General features: G+C 38.1%; 1 protein-coding gene across 1 annotated transcript in view; it reads left to right on the forward strand.

Annotated features, from left to right (window-relative positions):
- The window catches only part of fz (frizzled class receptor), an 83,352-nt gene extending 63,357 nt beyond the window's left edge, over positions 1-19,995 (forward strand). The window contains exon 2 of the mRNA XM_083141394.1: positions 16,021-19,995. Within this exon, the coding sequence (XP_082997520.1) occupies positions 16,021-16,553 (533 nt within the window). The 3' untranslated portion in view covers positions 16,554-19,995. The remainder of the gene's footprint in view (positions 1-16,020) is intronic.
- The last annotated feature ends 2,209 nt before the right edge of the window (positions 19,996-22,204 follow it).

Raw genomic sequence — 22,204 nt, forward strand, 5'->3', positions numbered from 1 at the left:
TTACAATAATATTGCATTTGGTTTTGGCGTGTCGTATTCGTGGTGACTGCTCCCCCCCCTTTTGTCGTTGGACGAAGTACGTAAATTGTTTGTCCCACTATCATTTTTTTCCCCTGGAACATCTTAAACAACTTTCTTCCAACAATAGATAGTAGTTGACCGACTACAGCAATAACATTGGTTTTAATAAAAGCATGTAGTCGGTCAACAGGCACGTATCTAGAAATACATTTCGGGGGGTGGGGTCCGACCAAGTGCTCAATAATAATAATAATATAAAGTTATAATAATTGAATTAAAATAATTTTAATTAAATGTGTAAATTAATTAATACTGTATTGTTATTATTACATGAATATGTAAAACTATGGTAAAAGAACAGACGTATAAAAGTAGGTATTCATTATCCAGCTTACGTATAGTTAAGATCGCCAAAATTTGTATAAAAACAACTGCCCTGGCAATTAAATTAATGTCAAATAGATAAAGAATTGAGTACTTATTGAATAACAAAGAAAGGAGTTAGATTCAATTGAAGAAAATTAAAGTTCCTGATTAATATTTTATGCATATTAAGATAAGTAATAGTGTGCATAAATATTTGAAACTGTTCTTTAAAGCCGTATGATCCCAATTTCTCGCCTTCCACGTTCGTCTGTAATGAATAACCATCGATTATGTAATATGCTAAATTAGTATATTTTCATTATTTAAATAGGATACTTGGTAAGCCTGTCAGCGGGGGGGGGGGTCCGGACCCCCCTAAATACGTCCTTCTCAGTCAACTGATTAATTCGTTGATCCTTAATTAACCACTTCTTCGACCAATCTTCTTAGTCGAATAATTTATAATAGTCAGTGTTTTATGGTTTCAATAGTTAAATAATATCTCTATTCATGCCATTTTTAGAATGGTTGCATTTTTTACAGAAGGTCCGTTACAATGGAGATAGCCCAGTCCTCTCAGAGACGACCCACAGAACATTTACATGCAACACATTACCCGTTCTGTGGTCCTGAATGTATATTTGTTCATTAAAATTTATAATTGATTGAGTATGTGTTTTAAGTCCACTTTATGCACAGTAAGGCTAATTGGGACTGGACCTACAGTTTAAAGTGGGATCCGAATCACTGTGCCTCCACCTCGTATCGAACCCAGGACCCCTTGGTTACAAGGCGACGACGTTACCACTGCGCCATCGGGAAGGCCGAAATTCATAATTGGTGTGTCACGGGGTGTAAAGGGGTGACCTTTTCAGAATGAACTCAAGTGTCTAACTCCCTTACATCCTGGAGTACATTCTTGCAGGCCAGGATGTGTGCTGAGTGCTTCTTTATCTTTATATCCTCGAAATTTTAGTCCTGAGATACTTTTCGTTTTGTTAAGACGTTTGTCTCCACATGATAAGTTGTAATTAAGGTTTCTTGTACCTATTTCAGACCTGTCTTTGATATTGAAAAAAGTGCTTGTCCCCGCATATTGCGACAGGTGCAAATAGCTGTTACCTTCCCCTATCCAACAGCCAATTACTGTTGAAATTCCCTTCTTGGTATTAGCTATACCTTTACATATGAAAGTAATATTCTAAAACTTGATTCAGTAGGATTCTAAGTGCGACTGTTTAGCTGAAATACATGTTCATGTACACTAATTTTCATAATGATTTGGTCTCGAAAACTTTGGTTCTCGGTCTGCAAAACCTTAAAAAATCTGGAAATTTTGTTTTTACGGAATTGTAGACTCACTGACCAGTGATTAAAAGATCAATTATTTTTGATGATGGAGATGGTGTCCTTATCAGGACTAAATTAAAACACAGCTAAGAACTAAAAGCTGAAACCTGTATAAAGTAGAACATAACTAAACACTAGTATCACTACGCCATCGATAAGATCTAAATGTCACTAAGCACAAAGACAACACACAACCCTACTGAGGATTACACTGGCTGTGGGTCTCGCAAGAGTCTCGTAGTTTCCCAGGTAAACTACGTGGTACAATCGAAGGAGGCCACTGCTTACAAATCTGGATAAAGACGAAAAACAAAATAAAACAAGAACTCAAAGCAAATGTTAGTTGAGCAACGAACGACGACGATATGAATTGTGAGATGAGAATGAAGCTTCGACTGTTCCAGTTCTGTTCTCCGTTATGAACTGTATTTGCAGTTGTATAAGCCCAGAACATTTTGTTTAAACAATTTTTGTATATATAGTTGACTCGATTAATATTTACTTCACTTGGAAACGAATTGAAGCAGTTTGACACAACCGCTAGTATTTAGTGCAAGTGGATTGCTATAACCTGTTTTTGGAGGTTGGTAAATGACTACTCTTGAGGCTTGATAAAGTCACCATTGTATCTTCGGTAGCGGAGGAATGCGGAAATCCTCCAGCTGTTCTTGATAAGACAGAGGACCATGTGCCTCGAGAGAGCGGCGTTCTTTTTTGGATATTGATGTGCCTGTGCTTCAGCTCCATTATACCCATAAATCCTGACGCGCTTGTCTTTCTTTTACATAGAATGATAAGCAGAAACTTTGCGGAAGCAACCTTTTTTAAACACAGATGATTGTGTCGGTTTATGTGGACTTCAATATTTTCTTATAATGTGCATGTGCTTTTAACTATGTACGCTACTTATTCATAATATAAAATAGGTTTTACATTAATGTATAATAGGCTATTAGTTTCTTCCAGTGGTGGCGATTGGATGCAAAAACTGGGGCCAAGGACAGTTGACTTTGTCTTGGTAGACAAGGCTGCGGGGCAAAAAGGAAGGGGGGCAACGGCCCCCTTCCTAATCGCCGCGACTTTTTTCTACACAGAAAAACGTTTGTTTGGAATAAGTTTCTACTAAGCAAATATTTGTTTGAAAAGGCGAAAACCAACTAATTGTTTTAATGTTTTTGACACCAGAAATAAATTATTTTCGGAATCTGGCGCGTTTGCTTACAGCCGACTTCCGTGACAGAGTGGTTAGCACAGCGCGAACATGGGTATTCCTTTGTGAGTGTCCTTTCATCAATTTCACCATATCATCATCACTCATTTCAGCTTCGCGATTAAGAGAAAAGCGAAGTAAAGTAAACCAAGTCAGTCATTGAATCAACAACATGCACCTTTCTTTAACTTGTCGATAGAGACTCCCCGATGTCTTAGTGATAACAGTACCGCCTTGTAATCAAAAGATCCCTGATTTGATCCCCAGCACATTGCACAGTAGTTTGGATCCCAGTTTAAATTCTAGGTCCAGTCGCGATTAGCTTATCTGAGCATGCAGTGGACTTACAAAACAAACTTTCGCAATATTCTCGAGGTGTTAAGACAAGCAACTTTGACATGTGTGAATAACGAACTCATTTCGTGTCTTACGCGTAGCTATTTCTTGCATTATATCCCGTTATTTTTTTTTTTTTGTATATCTGATACGTGTCTTTTAAGCACCACCGTATATTTTTGTCTCTTGCCTACAAGGGAAAAAATGAGTTTCCCCATTTTGCCAACACGTTTCAGTTTCACAATTTCGTTTTTTTTTCAAGCGTGCAACGATAGGAACGGGCGGCTAGAAAAAGTAGTGGAATAAGGTAAGAAGCGTGTCTAGTTTTTGCAGGCAGTGAATGTTGGATTCCATGCTCTCGTAAACATCTGCTGAAGTATGCACAGGTTTTTCTTACTTAGAGCGGCACAAATTATAAAAAAGCACGAGAAAAGGTGAAAATGAATAAGTGTGAAAAAGCATATACTGTACAACGAAAAATTGTTGCTGCATTTTTCATTAGTTTGTACAGGGTTATAACTCTTTAATATAGATAGTAATAAATAGTTTTAATGAAACACAAATCCGAATTTCTCAACAAATTTCATCTACATGTACCCACGCGGCCAACCCGCAACATAAAGCTCTTTCACAATCCCACTAAGCCCCGCGACAGGTTAACTTTGCAGCAGGTTTTATGTATCAATCCACTCTAGAGCGGCACTCAGCATCCCTGCTCCAGTCTCACCTTAACCGCTGAGCTGTTCATATCACAGACAGTGAGAAAATCCGCAGTATTGCAGCGGAACTATATTCTGCGCGCACGTTTGGGTATATATATGCGAAAAGTTGCTGCAAGGTTAACCTGTCGCGGGGCTTACAAGACTCTTCCTTCTATAGCGGTCTTCTTTCTACAGGTTTCCTCGCTCATGTAATAAATAACCTGCCTCCAAATGTTGACATATTCTTGTCAGAGCACTGTTTCAGAAAATAATTAACAATGTATGTGTAATTTTAAATTTTCCTCTGTTGTTTTGTTGTTTTCCTGCTGTTACTGTTTCAGTGTAAAATGGACATTCAGTACTGTATCTGAAACTTTAGGTACAATAAATAAAAATCAGTAAAAAAAACATAAAAAACCTTATTAACCACACAGAAAGAAGAAGAAGAAGAAGATGATTCTTCAACGTGGACATACGTCCCTTATAGCACGCAAAATATCCAAGCGAAATTCAATCTCATTCGTACTGGTCCCCAAAGTGTGGTAAACCAGGAGGATTTCCATCCAAAACTATTATTATGGCAAGGAAATATTCTGTGCATTCCCATCTACCCACTTCTCTTACGTAACAAAGTCTCTTTCTTTAAAAGCCTCATTTCCCCGCGGTTAGAATTTATTTCCGTAACCCATGAAGTAGAGAAACGGACGCTTCTTCAGTTTCCAGTCGTGCTAGCCAAACGATGTTGATTGTCCTCAATTCTAGAATTGAAGAAGAAAGGAGCCGACACACGAGGCTTGGGTATGTGTTGGTAAAATTTTCCACACGCGCATATTCAATTTTCCAGCCTATGCTCGCCGGCTGCATTTGTGCATGACACACACTCGCCCATTCATCACGCGAGGAGAGTAGAAAGTCCCTTTTACTTTATTACGAAACGTCTCCACGTTATTATGCACAAGCTACTTGGTAAAGTGTTCATCTTCGATCGATTATTTCTACTGCATACTTTAGGGAAACCTTAGAGTTGTGGGTGTTCAAGTTTTCAGTGAAAGGGGAAGGAATATCGCAATTCTAGTAAATTTGTATCTCGTACGCTCTACAAAAAATGTTGTCACCACGAGTAGTGAAAGTGTAATCCAACACCTAATCGAGTATTAAAGGCCACCAACTACACTTGGTGTGGTTTGACAGCATGACGAGACACCAAACAAGACACATGGTGCTAAACAACGGTAATTCTTCTTTAGCACCAATAGGAGTGTCCTGTTGCCACCACTTCTGGTAGCAACTCGGCTCCATATTTTTTTTTAGAGATGTTCTTTCAGCCCTCCTACTGTATGCAAATATTTCCCCAGTGTTCACTGTCCTAATCAGGCTTCGTTGCAGAAGGAATAAATATTTTGAGCACACAACACTTAGTACTTTTTTTTGTCTGGATTATTTGGGGAGTTCTCGCCGTTACGACAGCTGTAAATAACCCAAATGACACCAGGTTTAGTGTTCTGTGTGCATAAATAGACACTATTTCACCTCTCCAAGTACCCTGCCGTTGCGCTTCAACATATTAATTCGTAAGCTTCACTGGAATAAAATTTTTGTCAACTTATAACTTACTTCATTATCAAAAAGGGTTATGAAACACAATTTTTATTATTGATTTAGACTAGAAACTCTTCACTTCGGGGAAAGTAATGTTTGATTGGCCACTGCCTAGCTCTTCAATGTAAAGTTTAGGGCAACTAAATGACGAACGACATTCTCGGACACAACTATGCTGGCGCCTCCATCGGAAAAGTTTGATACTGAACAGCCCCATTAGACGAGCGGTTAGGGACAGCATTAGCACTTTGGGAAATACATGCTAACAGAACCAAACCAGACCTGCCTTACTTATCCACGTAGGCATATAATTGCATAAATAAGTATGTAAATAGATTTGGCAAGTTATATTTTGTTTATTTAAGCTATTATATACATACGTGGATAGGTTAGACAGGTCAGGTTTGGTGCTGTTAGTATTTCTCAAGGTGTTAATGCTGTCCATAACCGGTCGTCCCCATTAGAAAAGCGGTTAGGGACATCTTTAGCATGCTAACAGCACGAAACCTAACCTGCCTAACCTATCAATGTAGGCATATAATAGCAGAAATAACCATGTAAATAGTTTAGGTACTTTAAATTTTGTTTATTTAAGCTATTATATACATACGTCGATAGGTTAGGCAGGTCAAGTTTCGTGCTTTTATAGCATGTGTTTCCAAGTTGCCAAGCCTGTTCTTCACAGCTCGTTCCCGGTCACTTGGAACTTTTCACAGGAACGTTAGTTTATTAACAATAGTATAGTCACGTCGTGAAAGTGAAAGTCGTTGAAGTTGTCACAACCCAGAAGTGTCCGTGACTGTACAAGTTTAGGAAGACTTGTAATGGCGTTTCCGTTTCCCTCGTAGCACGAATGAATAAGGTGCGAATCGTTGCTCGTTAGCGCGGGCGAAGAAAGAGTCCTCCCGCTGAGATCCATCAAAAGATCAAACGAGGCTCTTTGTCCAGCCCCCGTGAAGACCGAAGCCACGCCCAGCGACCTTGAGGCGCTTTCCCTCGCGGTGACCGCACATTCCCAGGTAATCAGGGGGAGGGAGCGTCGGGAAGAGGGTTGAATGGCTCGCCGTCAGGTTCCAACTATTGTTTCTGGAATTTCGCGTGCTGTGCCGTGAAACGGTGGTTCCACGTTCTGTCGCTAGTTGGTGGGAAATCGCAGGTAGTAGATTGTACTGGAAATATTCGGATAACGAGTCTCATTTTGAGCCTTGGCGGAATTATTACCATTCTTTTAATGTATCATAGCTGAGTCATTCAACCTCTGACATTTGTATGTGCGCTATTTATAAAGGGTTAGAGGTTATACTTTGTTTCGGCTATCTCTGGAGCAAAGTCGCGCATAGCGGCAGAGTAGGAGGAGGGGGATCGAGTGGGCAGAGATAACCCGTACACTCTGCTGTGAAGGCTGGAAACAGCAGTCGCTTTCTCCCTCCACGCAATCCCATTCCCTCGCACGTATTCATTGGTGCAGCCGTCTCGCGTCACTACTTGCGGAGAGACTTGTTTTCGTTCGCTTGCTCCAGAGGAAGCTGGGACTCAGGCTCTGTTCGAAAGGTAAGAAATAGTACTTGAAGCATGGTTTTGACATCATCTAGTACAGTTCGAAAGCGCCAAGAACAGGAGTACACAAGTGCATATCTCGCAGTACAGATGGAAGCTGACTCGGTCACGTGATTTCCACACTCGTTGTTCGTTTGTTTAAAATCGCGGAGATAGAAAGCCAGCAACACAAGTTAAATATACGTTATGGGTCAGCAAGTTGTTGGTTAAAGTGCTTCTAATGTGTGGAAATGCATGTGTACGAACATTTGAAAATGCAACGTGATTTCTATGGTGAAAAACAAGTGTTTAAAACGTGGGGAAAACAACGAGTACTCAGTTTTATCTACTGACATGTTTGGCGCTGCAGTCGAAGTGCAATTCGAAAGACTTTCACTTCCAGTCCACGACTTCAAGACCGCAACAAGACCATACTCTGAGGATGCTCGCTTCAAGTACGGTCTTGCACCTTTGGGACACGGTCAGAGTATAGATTGTTGTTTTTTTCCCTCCACGATGCAGTGTTGCCACAACACGAGAACAGAATTTCATTTTTCCAGGTGCAAAAATGTCCCTTCATCATCCAATTTTTCCATGTGAAAAATTGGAACTTGCGGCCACAAAATTTCAACATTAGTTTTTGTTGGCAAATTTAAGTTATTAATTGGTTATCATTCTTATTGGTAAGAATAATTGACACGACTTCGAACATATTAATGTAATGTGTGAGCCGAATATATTCTTTAGAATTTCATCTGAATTTACCTTTACAGAGATAAATCTGCCGTTATGTGGCAACAGTGCTACGATGGATAATCATAGCATTCTGTCGTCGTCTAATGGCCGCTTTCCCTACCTTTTGAGAGCCAGTACGTATGTCCCTTTGTGTTTGTAAATTTATCTCAAGCCATGTTATTTGTTCGCACCCGTTTGTAATTTGTTAAAGAGCGTGAAATCCATTTTGGTGGCAAATTGTACGTGCTTCAATAATGACAAATAAACCAGGATGTTCTTTTTTATTACTGGCAGGACCAGGGAATATTTTACATGTGAGGTGGCAACCCTGGAGTAGACGTCTGGAATTCTTTAGTCGCCCATGTGCTTGTGTTCGCCCATTATAGAATCCAGAACTCCGGTGACAGAGTCTTCCGGTAGCCTGCAGATTTCCATTGAAAGGAAAACATCCCCCATGGCAGGGGGTAGGGGAAGGGGGGTGGAGTAGACTGCAAAAGCTGTTTCTGACTTTGTGTTTCTTATCATTTACAGTAGTTCCAGGTACAGCTATAAATAGAGTCGATACATCCTAACGTTATTTCTGTTTTAGAGCTGTTTTTCAGCAAGTAACTGTGGCCAGCTTCAGTGACAGTGTGTTAACATAATACGCTACGAAGGAGAACTTATGCTCTAAATCCTAGCTAAGATATAAACGTCTTATAAGGCAAATATATATTTTGTCTGCATGTAAATATGAGCTCGCAACCGATTTGCAAATTCTGGTCGTGCTAACTGGAGCCTAAATACAGATTTTTATTTAACCTAAAATACATTTTCCAGTTTTTATAAATATGTGAATGCATTTCGTAATATTTGCTTACAAGTGCATAAAATATAGATTTGATCTAGAAAATTCCCAAGTAGATTTTACAATTTTGTAAGACTTTTTTTTTTCAAGCTTTACCAAAAAGGAATCGATTTATTACAATTTTTATGTCTGGCAACAGTGATGCAGGATTTTGGAACATTTTAGCTAGAGGTTGTTCATGAAATCATCAAATCATGAAAGTACACCAGATTGGCCAATTTTAAGCACAAGAAAACAGTAAAACAGGTGCTCAACTAGATGCCCAGTTTAGAACAATATAAAACCTTGTCACTACTGCAATTTGACATGAAACTTGAGCCTGTGCAGGACCTGAGAGACATTGCACACTCTCAACTGTAGGTTCAGTCCCGATTGGCCTATCTGAGTACAAACTGAACTTAAACAATCTTGGAATATGTTTTATTGCTTCTATTTATTAACTAGAATAAAAGTAGCATTTTCCCTAAAATCATTATGTGTTTAATTGGGTAGCGAAGGAATGCAAGTAATTACTAGAGCCCGGAATGCATGTAATTACATATTTTTACCTTTGTATGTAGCCCACCAAATACAAATGTTGCCGAATTAAGATATTAGGAACCATGTATGTGAATTTGATGTTGCATATTTTTACATAAAAATACGCTATTTGAGCTATCTTTCTATAGTAAGGAGCTATAATTGTGGGACAAACATTAAAACTTTGAATTATCCAAAAATAAAGAGAAATCTCTAAAAATGTATTTACTTGTTTACTCTGCATCACATTAACATGTTTAGTATTGAAATAGAGACGCTTTTTATTTCTTTAAAAAATAATGTGTTGCTGTATTAAATGTACATTTTATTTTTTGCCTGACAAACCATTTTGTCCATTCAATGAGAATTGTAGAAATTTGAATGTATCTCGCGATGAAAAATATCTGACCACATTGTATTCGAAACTGTTGTCATTCACGATATCACTTTATCGAATTACGACAATGTAATTCATCACATTACAATTTCATTATTTCCTGAAAACTTGTTAAAATATAAAAATATTGAGAAGTTAATTTAGTGTAATTACATGTTTTACTGCCAGGAACCTAAAAAACAGCACAGAAGTGAGAAAGAATGTTCATTCTAGATGTTTTACGTTTTTACGTATGTACTTACATACGTATTTCCATACATTTACATATTTTTTACATATTTCAGCCATTTTTATACATATTTATGTACATATTTCGCACGTTTTGTCTACATAAAAATCTGTTCCTTAGTAATTACTATAGCTAGGATTTTAATGACATAAATAGCACCGAAATATGCAAAATACAAAATTCTCTTACGACCTAAAAGTTTAAGAAAATATACACTATAATTTGAAAAATATGTCCTTAGAACTGTACTGTTTCAAACATCAATATTTAACATATGCTAAGATATTTTCACATACTATTTTTATAGATCGACCACAAGGAAAAAAAAAACCTTGGACGAAAAGTCCTCGCGCAGCTTTTCCTTCTTCCCTTCAGCTCCGGCCATAAGGAAGCATGGTCCACTGTCCCCCTCCCCTCCTCGCGGGAGTACGGTGCACAAGAGTCGCGGGTCTGCGCAGGTTGCTTTGCTTGTGGTTCCACTATAGTTCACTTTATGAGCCCTGAGTTGCAACGTACAATGAATACGTTCTGTAAATTTTCAATAAAAATAATTGCCTATTGTCAGCCAGCAATGCCTTGTACTGAGAAAAGCTTCTTTCTACCGTACTTCGACTGACACAAAAGAAGCATATGTAATGTAAACAATGTTATTCGACTAAAGTTCTGTAGAATCGAGAGAAAATTTGTATTGCATTGCAATAGGAGAGGAAGGTAGTTCTCATAATTTTGCAGAAAATAAACAGGTTCGAAGAAATTCAATAATAAGCAAATATTTTCTCAGGGTTATTTTGGACAAAGGCCCATTTTATCATTCCATTAGAAAAGGAGACTGGTTTTCACAATTTTTGAGGAAATAAACAGACTTAGGCTATAATTGTAAAAAAATCAACAACTTGAATGAACGTGGCAGTATGACCGAAAATCTATCAAAATATGACCTTTAAAAGCACCTTAATTTAAGTAGTTTCTTCATAATATGAATTTCTATATATTTAAGGAGCACACATCACCCTTACCAAAAAAAAAAACTTCTTCATAATATGAATTTATCGATATTTAGGAAAAGAGCCCCCCCCCCGCCCCCAAAGAAAATGATAAGTCATGAAAATCCTAGCAATACTTGTTTTGTACGTTAAAGGTGGGTTGTCCCACGATACACAAGGTTGATGGTTTGATGGAATCAGTGGGTAGCAGTGAGTGGTAGCTGTTAAGATTGAAGGGAAACGCTGGTCTGTTGTATTGAGGCGGCAACAAAACTTCATGAAGACATTTCAGAAGCAAATTCCTAACAAGTACGCAGGCGTTCGCTAATCACGACAGTTCAGGGACCTCAGAAACAACTGTTAAACATTTTAACATAAACGCCGAACGTGCTTCCAAACATTAGTATGATCGAACGCTTGTCCCTCTGGGGTATTTCTAACAGTAGCCGACGGAGGGAAGAATTCTGATTGAAACTGATATCAGGCTGCTCGCAATCTGAAGATGACATGATAGAGCGAGTGCCTCGACGTGATTGGAAGCAAGTTTTCTCCTCTGCATCTGATGTTATCGTGTCGATCGATGTTATGTTGATTATCATGGAAATCGAGCAAGAAGAGAAATAACTGGAATCTCCTATCGTACCTGTAGTTAATGTTAAAATCACGATTAGATGTATTGAGTGAGATGTCAGCCAGCATACGATTCAGGTGAAGATAGTAAAGATGAACGGAGTTGAGTGCGGAATATTGGCAACATGAAGGCGATGAAGCTTACACACTCTAGTGAAGCGTGTACCATCATGTATACTATGGGGTGTATGTAGACTTCTCAATGCAACCCAGGGTGGCCTATTGGGATATTGGGAAGGAATCCAAAAGTCAATCTCATTTCCACAATGTTCCAGACACTGCGAATTAAGCCTTTTGGTTTTGGGGGTTAGAGAGAAGATTTTTATTATTATTATTATTATTAGGAACATATAATTGAAGTTTGTAAAAAAAGCTAAAAAGGTTTGAGGTTTTATATTTTTTAATTGGACTTCTTTTAATAAAATGGAAACTTTTAGATTTCTATTTATAGTTTTGGTTCGTCGATTATTGCAATATGGAAGTGAATTATGGAACATAGCAGCAAATAGTCACACCGAGAAAATTGAATCAATTCAGAAATTATTTATTAGGTTAATTTGTATGAAAATTAAGAAAAGTTACATGTCACTAAAATATATGGAGTGGTTGGAAATTTTTAATTTAACAACCTTGAGCTTAAGAAGGAAAGATAAAATCAAAGTATTTATACAAAACATCTTATCAAATAGGACTGATAGTGAATACTTTAGAAATGCAATACTTTATAACGTTCCAAAATATGAAACAAGAAAAATGCATTATATTCAGTAAAATTGAAAAATGGTGGTGAATTTATAAAAATATTAATCTATGATTTCGATTATGACTTCCCTTAAAATATTATTTTTAGGTATAGCATGTGATTTTATGTAAAAACCATTATGAGTTAATCCTTTTATATTACACTTTGTGACAGTGCTGTATGTGCTGTATGAGGTTTTTGTAACTGTTCTCAGTACTTTAAATAAATAAACTATTATTATTACCAATCAGTAAACTAAAATATTGCCTTGCGGTTCTAAGTACCTTAGACCATTGATTTTAACCTTGGTCAACAAATCATATGATACACATTTACACCTAATCTAGAAACACTCTATTTACACACAAACTCGTACACAAAAAGAGCCATGAAACTAATAACACGGAGAACTTGACCCAATTTCCATTGGCAAGTTCAAACTTAACGCCCATCTAATCTTACCTACACTTTTCTTGTGTGAAACACTTCAATATATACTATAAAATATCAGCACTATGCCATGGAAACTTAAGTGGGAAGCAGCCTGCTGCTCATCAGCGGTGAGACTGATCCGTTGCAGAATGGTGTTCTTAATTCACAAGGCTGCATAAAATAATTAATATGAATAATACTACTTACTACCATAAGTTTTTATAGTTTAAGAAAAAGACAGTGGTCTTGTAAATCACGTGAGCATCTTATATAGCCTTCCCACGATAAATAATATAAGATTTTGATTATTACTTTTCGACAGGGAAGTCTTTTGATGAATGGACACGAATTATTTTTCAATTGGTTTGTAAGAAAGTTAGGAAATGATATACTTCATGCTTTGAATTCCATTTTCTTTGAGGAGGATAAAAGCATCCTTGGCAGGGATAAAAATAATTTTATTGTGGAGGGGGGGAGAATCCCGGCATCCTCCTGTTAATTTAATTCGCACACTGATTGCAGACCAAAAAATCTCCCGCGCCTAGACTCACAACCAGAATAATTCTCTGTGGGACTTGTGTTGTGACGTCCCTATATGTTTGATTGATTTAGTTTATATTACTTCGTTTTCTGCCACTTTTGGTTAATCGCGAAGATGAGGATGAGTGATGATATGATGAAATTACCAACCTTCGGAGCAGCGTGTACTGCTTCGCTCTACCCACTCGATTTCCCCCCTTCTCTGCCGCTATTCGCGGCCTTGCTCCGTATATTCCGGGGGATAGAGTATAGTTGGCCAGTATTCCACTGCAATTATAAACATCAATTTTGCTTTTAAATGTTCAAAAATTTACATCAAAACACCTGCTAAATAATAAAGAAATACAGTTTTTTCACATGATATACAAAACCAATGGAAAATTGAAATTTTGAATAACTTCCAGAATGCTCTGCGAAAGCGTCATTTTTTGCGGATCGATATCGACTCATCTCTAATTTGAAAGCAATCGTTTCCTTCTTGAAACATTTGTGAGGATACGTACCGCTATTTCTTTGACGTCAACGCCTTTGGAGTTTTGCTTGCATTGACTTCTTGCCTGCTGACCCCGTAGAATTGCCGTAAAAATATTAAGAAAGTGTCCACGGTAAGCAGGGCTGAATTTTCTTCCAAAGCTCCCATTCCATAACTTCCTCGACGTAACTTGTTAAATGTTGTTTGGAGTCTCTTCCCAGAGAAGCCGAGACGTGAATAACAGCGACAGGCAATGCACGCTCTTCCCCGAAGAATTACGGCGAACGAGGCTTGTTTCCAGGTGTGAAAGTTCCGCTCCTTCCGAGCGCTTTATGGCCCATTGTTTCAGACTTTGTTTGCTGACTTCTCTATTGCACCTGCAAGGAGACTCTAAAATCTTCTCACGGTCAGATTAGTTGTACTTTGTATTCTCGTGAAATGAAACCATACGCCTTGATTAAATAGCGTGGAGCTGGTGTCGTCGTCCACTTGTATTACATGCTTCGTCGCGATAACGCTCTTGTCACATCCGTCTGCTACGGTGCCCGGTTCCCATAAAGATTTTTACTGGGCGTATAAAAAATATGGCCGATTCCTTATTACACAACGCACCTTCATTCAGGAACGCCATTTCTAATATGGCGTCCTCAACGGCGTAAAGGTTTTAACTAGTGCTGAGCATCGGTCGATACCACAGTGGTAGAGTCAGATTATTTTCATAACAACTCCAGCTGACCGCGCGAGTCCAGTTAGTGAGCCTACCAACAGTCCAGAGCGCGAGCAACAGGGATAGCGATAGGTGCTGGGAAGAGATGACGCCAGCGGCTTGTTTGTTGATTGACTGCTCCGGGACTTATGGCTCACTCCAAAACTACCAATGCAAAACAGCCAGAGATGTTACGAAAGTAATCTCACTCTACCACGGTTGGATTTACCGATACCGTTTATTGATCATTGATTTGGTTCATTTTACTTCGTATTTGTGCCACTTTTGGTTGATCGAGAAGCTGATAATGACCGGCGTGTGTGAAATTGATGAAGAGGCACTTGTAAAGAACACCCATGCCAGACCGGGATTCGAACCCTAGACCCCTGATGTAGTAATACCGGTCGATACTTTTACAGCGTTCACAGAGTCCGCAAAAATGCCGCGGGATACTTTCACGGATTCTAATTATCCTGAAAGTTATGCAAAATTATGATTTTGTACCAATATTATGTGAAATTTTATGTGTATTTTGACCACATAACAGGTATTTTAATATTCTGATGTATTTTTTTAATATTTAAATTAAAACTGGTAAATTCATACTTATGATTGGAGTGGAATACTCACTCGCTAATATTAATCAATACTTTGAACAACTTTTACAGAAGTAGCTAATTGTTACAATCTTCACGGATCGGTATCGGTGGCAATTGGTAAAAGCATCGGTATCTGTATTGGGTATCGGTTCAAAGTGATATCGGCTAGCCCTAGATTTAAAATATTTTTTTTCTTGGTAGAAATAAGGAGTGATTCACCTTTACACTCAAAATTTAACCCAATAGCATTAATGTACATAAGCAAGAAGATCTACTATGTTTTACTAATTATTTATCCGTTGTAACTCCCCGATAATGGTAACGTCGTCCCCTTGTAATCAAGGGATCGCGGGTTCGATACCCGATGGATGGAGGCATATAGTAGTTCGAGGGTCACTTTAAACTGTAGGCCCAGTTCCAGTATAGCCTATATGTGCCTAAATTGGACTTAAACTTATATTTTACATGTTCTTGTGCTGCAAATATGATGCTGTAAGAGCAATGATTTTGGCCTCCAGGCATATAATTAAAATGGAAACGGTCCCAATGACAGCTTCATATTTTTGACGTTGATTAGATGGGTTACTTAGTGAGCGGAAGGGTAAAACTAGAGCTTGATGTTTTCCCTTGAATATATTGTTCTCTCAAAGTGCTCTCAAATGTGTAAAATTGCACATTAAAAAAGGAAAAAAACTTGAAATTAATGGCACATGCAAAACTTCGTCGCACCAGCAAAAGTGCCGCCTTCACAATATCCTTTGGCATACTATTGTTACCAGCGCATGTCTTTGTTTTTCTAGCATTTTTAAACGTGGAAAATCAATCTTGTCCTGTGGTGCATTTTGCAAGTAACGTTTTGCATTAGTGAATTTTGACCTCCAGTTATTAACTTGACACGTTCTTGAAGAATGACAGTATCCTAGTCATGGCATGTCATTTTTTGTGGTGTTATTGTAAGCATGCCATTGAAAATGATTGAAATTTGATACATGTTTATTATTTTTTATGCCAACCTATTTGTTTCTTACTTCATGGTGATTGATGGTCGTCTTCTCTTTGTATCTTTGCAGGAGATGTGCTGAGTGGCGTGTGCTACGTGGGACTATGGAACGTGGAAGCGCTTCGTGGCTTCGTACTTGCACCGTTATTCGTGTTCCTTGTTCTTGGCACAATATTCCTAATGACCGGATTCGTCTCCCTGTTCCGCATCAGGACAGTTATGAAGCACGACGGCACGAAGACTGACAAACTGGAGAAACTCATGATACGGATCGGCGTCTTCTCTGTGCTGTACACCGTGCCTGCGGTCATCGTACTTGCCTGCCTTTTTTACGAGCAGTCCTACTTCGACAACTGGATGGTCAGTTGGCATTCTGACATCTGCAACCCGGACCACAGTCCCCCATACTCCATACCCTGCCCCACCGAGAGTCGCATCAAGGGTAGTCGGAAACCTGACTTCGAGGTTTTCATGATTAAGTACTTGATGGCTCTCATTGTTGGAATCACTTCTAGTTTCTGGATCTGGTCTGGCAAGACTTTCACAAGTTGGAAGAACTTCTTTAACAAAATACAAGGCCGACGCATGGAAGCTTATGTCTAACTGCAGGTGCTTTAGTTGTTTGAAATGTCACTTGTGAGGACAGTGCAGAGGGACAAGATTATGACTGTTTCATTGATGTTTGTAGTTTGTGCTGCAACGTTCTGAAAGAACCAACTGTGTCAAGTGGTATAGTTTAAGATGCTCAGTTGACTGAACTTCGAAACCGGCATGTACTCAAATTTCTTGAATTTACTTTGACCCATGAACATTCATTGCTCTTCTCTTAGCTCTGTAATAGTATCTATCTTCTTTCGCCCAAACATGTCCAAATTTTAGTATTCCTTCCAAAATGATTATCACTTGTATGCACTAATTTTTACAAACTGGATATTTCTGCATATGGCAACAGCGAAGAGATTATCCAATATAACAACAAGTGTTAGAATCAAAGTTGCACAATTGACTGAATGTAAACAGGATTCCAGGAAACATTTGAAGTAATCAGGGAAAACGTTGACACAATTACTTGCCTTCCTGTGAGGGATAAAAATTTGGGTCGAGTCGTTACTAATGTAGTGCCTAAATGTCCAATTACATGTTTATAAGCAAGATGCCACCTTTAACACACAGTGACTTATAATATTTGGTGTGTATAGACAAGTTAACAGCCTGAATTTTTCTGTTTTACTTGACCCAGTCGATGAAAGATTTAACTGCCAGACGAGAGACCAGGGATAGATTACTTCAGGCATGATTTTTTCCTTCATTGTCTGATTAATTTGGTACATTGAGGAGATTATGTAAGGTAATAATCGAACGAAAATATGTGTAACCCTGCTGTGGGTTTTCAATGACATGCTGCTATGCACAGAACAGCTGCACTTTTCTATGTTCATTTTGTAATAATTTATTTATAGTCTGAAATTGACACAATATCAACAATAAAAAGAGTTATTGGAAATAAATTTTATTTACGTCATAGTGAACTAATGTTCTGGAAGTTATTCATACAGATACATATTCAAAAAATAATTCAATACAAAAAATACTCTGAAAACGTTTTGCATTTCTTCACAAAAATGTTATTTTTTGTACCATATCAAAGAATATGTTGCAATTCAGTAAATTAACCCTCCCTCGTACATAAATTATCATACATAAAATATGTCTGGTGTATTCTACCTAGTAGAAGGTGTGAATGGCATGTTCATCAGTGTACAGACGTTTGTGTGCCACACTTGAAATCTTGACACTTAATCACTGTTTGTTTCGTTATATTATAGCAGAGATATCACCACTGCCAATAGGTTCCTTGTACATGTTAGATATTAACGTTGTAAAATCACAATAGACCATAATGAAGAAAATACTATTGCCTTCACCTGCAGTCCTTTTATGCATGTTGAATACGAACTATAGCCGAGAAATTATTCTTTTTATGCCGGTAGAATGTTCATATGGCATGAAATTATATGCAGGTGGTGCTGTGATGCTTTTGAACACCAGTACATAGTTTTCTAATGTGTATATTTGTATATATATCTATGTATTTTTTTTTTCATGTGTATACCTCAGATCAAGCGATGGACAAGTTCTCTGAAGGAGATAGTAAATCGCAATGTTTAGTCTGTAGCCTTGTGAAACAGTACTGAAAAACTTGCCTTGTAAAAGAAAAAGCATAAGTTACATTTTTTAGCATTCTATCCGAGAATTTGCTAGTTGTTTTTTGGTGTGGTGGGTCCATTTGATTCTTTCCGTCCATCACCAGAAGTTTTTGGAAAGTTGCAATCGACTTAGCTCTTCAAGTTTCATCAGTAGAGACTAACTTGCAAACTGTGCCATGTGAGTGTGTGTTCCAGTGCGGGTGTGTGTACGATTGTTTGAGCTAACTGTAAATTTCATACGTATTTTTTTTAAACATGTAAATTATAGTATCCTGTACAGAAGCCATTGGATTTAAACTTAAATGTTTCAGAAAGAGAGGAAGTTCATAACAGACGTTTGTACATAATATTTATGCACGTATGAGTATATTGCAGTTGTGTAAATCTATGCTTCCATTGTATGGTAGACCAGGGTATTACAGAGTAACTTTGCTTCATTAAATATCTGATAATGTTAATGATACAATAGTACATGAAAGTAATAAATGGACATTCTAATGCATGTTAACAGCTTCTCATCAAATTTTGACGGGAGTCGCAAGTTAATAATACATTTTTAATGAAAAATTATGTATTGTATTTCAGTTGGTCTGTTTTGCAAGAAAACAATGAGTAAAATGAATTGTTAACAGGACAATAAGGATCAGAGTATTTGTAACTATTACACATTAGATAACTATAAAATATGGTAATAAAGCAAGTGCTGCATTAAATTGGTGGAATGAGACATGCACCACTCATACATTTGAACACTGGAGCAAATTCACTCTTGTTAAATCACATCCATTAGCAAGAGCGTTATCAAATTCTTAGCTTAACACTTGCTTTACACCAAGACAACCAATGTTATCTGATCCAATTGACAGTTTTCTTTACACACCCCAACTACAGACCAGGAATGTATAGTTGACATCATCTGATAAATGCGAACCATGGAGAAGTGGAAGGGGTTTATTTGTAAAAGGATTTCTTTTCGTTAATACTTTCTTAAAGATAGTAAAACAGGAGACCCAACTGCTTTAATTGTAAAGTATGTGTAGTCACTGATCAACAAGTTATCATGCAGTACTAGACCATCACAATATAACTATGCACTTTGTCTTTTAACTGGAAAATCATGTGACGCCCACACCGATAAATCTTAAAATTGAACTTTAGTACATGACAATGCATACTTGCGATGCCTACTTTCTTCTTATAGTCTTCCTCAGCATGTTTACCAACAAACAATAAGGCAAACGTGCAGGAACTGCTACAGTGTAGCTCACGATTAGTGGACAGATGACAGTGACAGTATGATCAGGTAATGATTTTATTTTATTTTTATTTTTGCTAATTCTGATCTGCAACATATTTCGAGTTATGTAATGAAATCCTTCAACCTTAATAAATCTGTAATACACTGGTCTACTCTAATGCAATTTTAGTGGGATGTTTATTCCTCATGTTAGTTTTCAGTTGGGTGTTGTGTAAGGGTTGTATAGCAAAATCAGTTCTGTGAAATCGGAAGTGTAATTTAATTTTTAAACTATTTTTAACTTTGGCTTTATGTCAATATTTATGCTTTTTTATTAATTAGGATCTAATTACCCATGCTGTTGCATTCATTACGAAAATCTCAGCTCATTGCAAGAACATAATGAGAGTAACCTTTGTGTAAGAATAGCCAGTTTCTTTGTAAGCTGTTTGGCTAAGTTAATGTGATTTTAATTGTAAAATGTAAAATGAATTGGTTGAATTATAATTCACTTAGTGGTATGAAATGATGATGGGATACTGTTGTGTGTTTGTATTGCATACCTTGTGTATGTGATGTTGTGTACATTTTTGTAGATAAAGATTTATAAATGAGAAAACTGTTGTAATTATTATAGTATCCTATTTTTATAATATTGCATTTGTATTTGCACCAATCGTGTCACGATAAAATGAATCTCCAAGTTTTTATTGTATTTTAAATATAGCTGTTCCATACATTACACAAATTTTGGATAAAGTGCTCTAAATGTGTAAGCTCCTTCGTTAATCAATTTTTATGAATAATTCATAAAACATACTTTTATAAAAATATATTTAAAAAGTATCTGCTTATGACATTTTGTATAAGGTAACTCAAATTTGAGATCAGATAAAATGTGCTCGTTTCGAGTGCATACATGTCAGATATTGCCTACTTTATCTGTAGTTTATGTTCCTATATATACCGTAGCGTTCCTCTGAACGCGGGGATCTTAAATAGGGATGTACTATTAGAACTAGTTGATGGTAGAGACAGCCCTGAACGGGCAGGTACAAATATCTAACTATACATTAAAATAGACTCATGATTCGTTTCTAGACTGAAGTGAGCAATGCAAATGGCAGAATGGGTGTAGACTAGCTTACCCTGTTCGGTTTAGAAATAAGACCAGTAGCTCCTGCTTCTCCGATGATTCCAGATTAAAAGACCTCGTGTCGCTCTCATGCGCACGTATTTAAACACTCGCTTGGCCTCTCGTCACCTCTTACCAAAGGCCAGTGTTCTTACCATTTCCTGTAGAATGCTTATTCTACACATTTCTGAGCAGGAGCTGACAAGGTCTGCCAGGGTCAATATTTCTTAACCGAACAGGGCATGGTACGACACTCCCTCTTGCGAAACAATTTCCAAAATTGAAATTGTAATAATTAAAGTTTAAATTGAACCTTCTGCCATTCACCAAAATTTAAAAGGTTTTTGTTTATTACATGAAAAAAAAAGGTTACATAAAATAAAATAATAAAAAAAATGTCGGAGATCCTTCACCGAAAATTAAATGAAACAGAATTAAGCTCAAGCTTGAATGCTGAAATAAAGTCCTATGTTTACATTAGCCACACGCTGGAAGAGTCTTTCGTAATCAACAATGCTGACGGTTGGTCAACATGCGATATAAAGTGTTGTTTGCAGGTCCGTGGAGTCAGCGGAAAGTTCAACACACTGCATCGTAACGCGATACATGCGAATGTCTTCAGAACAAGTGCTATCTAAGCACCGAACTTAATCCGTGAGAAACCTTAAGGCCGCATGCTCGCAATCTTCCGCCTCATCAGGATGACAGTTCGAGGCGAGAGCAAAAAGACCGTGGTAAACACCAAGCTCCACTGGACTGCGCACAACCACACGAAGATTAAAAAATGGATGAAGGTTATGTTTGCACTTGCCACTGACGTTCTTAGCACACTATGTGTGCACACTATGACCTGAGAAATGAGACGGCAGGGCAGTCCAAATACATTCCAACCCCGGAGTCCTGGGGTACGAAGCACTGTTCTGTGACATACACGGTCCTTGACCGATCATTTTCACTGGGGGACCGGATTCGAATCCCGGTGTGGAAAGTTTCGGAATACTGGTCAGCAAAGGTCAGATGAAAAGACGTGGGCCGTGGGGCGGGCGAACACAGGGTAGTTCATGGGAAGCCACTCCAAGTAACGTTTCCAAGCCCCAAAATATGCGTTGTCCAATGGCGAACACTGGGGGGTATTTATGATAGGCCCCCGAAAGTTCACAGCAGACGCCATTGCATATTTCCGGCACACATCGAATGGCGACACATTTCGTACGCAGGTTGCATGTGAAAACGGAAGGTGTACCGTGCTGCTATCACTCCAAGAGGGGAACAGTAAATATGGCCACTGGTAGGATTAAACTGTTCACAGGTGGCCTGGCAGGTTGCTGATCCACAGGGGTGGGTCTCAACACATTTGGGTCGTTGACTGTACCCGGAAAGTTCCAATATGTGGTGAAGGACATTGCCTGGCCTTACAGAGCAAAAGGGGACGATGTACATGAAAGATGTTCATGCTTCTCCGATGATTCCAGATTAAAAGACCTCGTGTCGCTCTCATGCGCACGTATTTAAACACTCGCTTGGCCTCTCGTCACCTCTTACCAAAGGCCAGTGTTCTTACCATTTCCTGTAGAATGCTTATTCTACACATTTCTGAGCAGGAGCTGACAAGGTCTGCCAGGGTCAATATTTCTTAACCGAACAGGGCATGGTACGATACATCATTGTATACAAT

Source organism: Lepisma saccharinum, chromosome 20 (genome assembly GCF_977018435.1).
Source record: "Lepisma saccharinum chromosome 20, izLepSacc3.1, whole genome shotgun sequence".
Lineage (NCBI taxonomy): Eukaryota > Metazoa > Arthropoda > Insecta > Zygentoma > Lepismatidae > Lepisma > Lepisma saccharinum.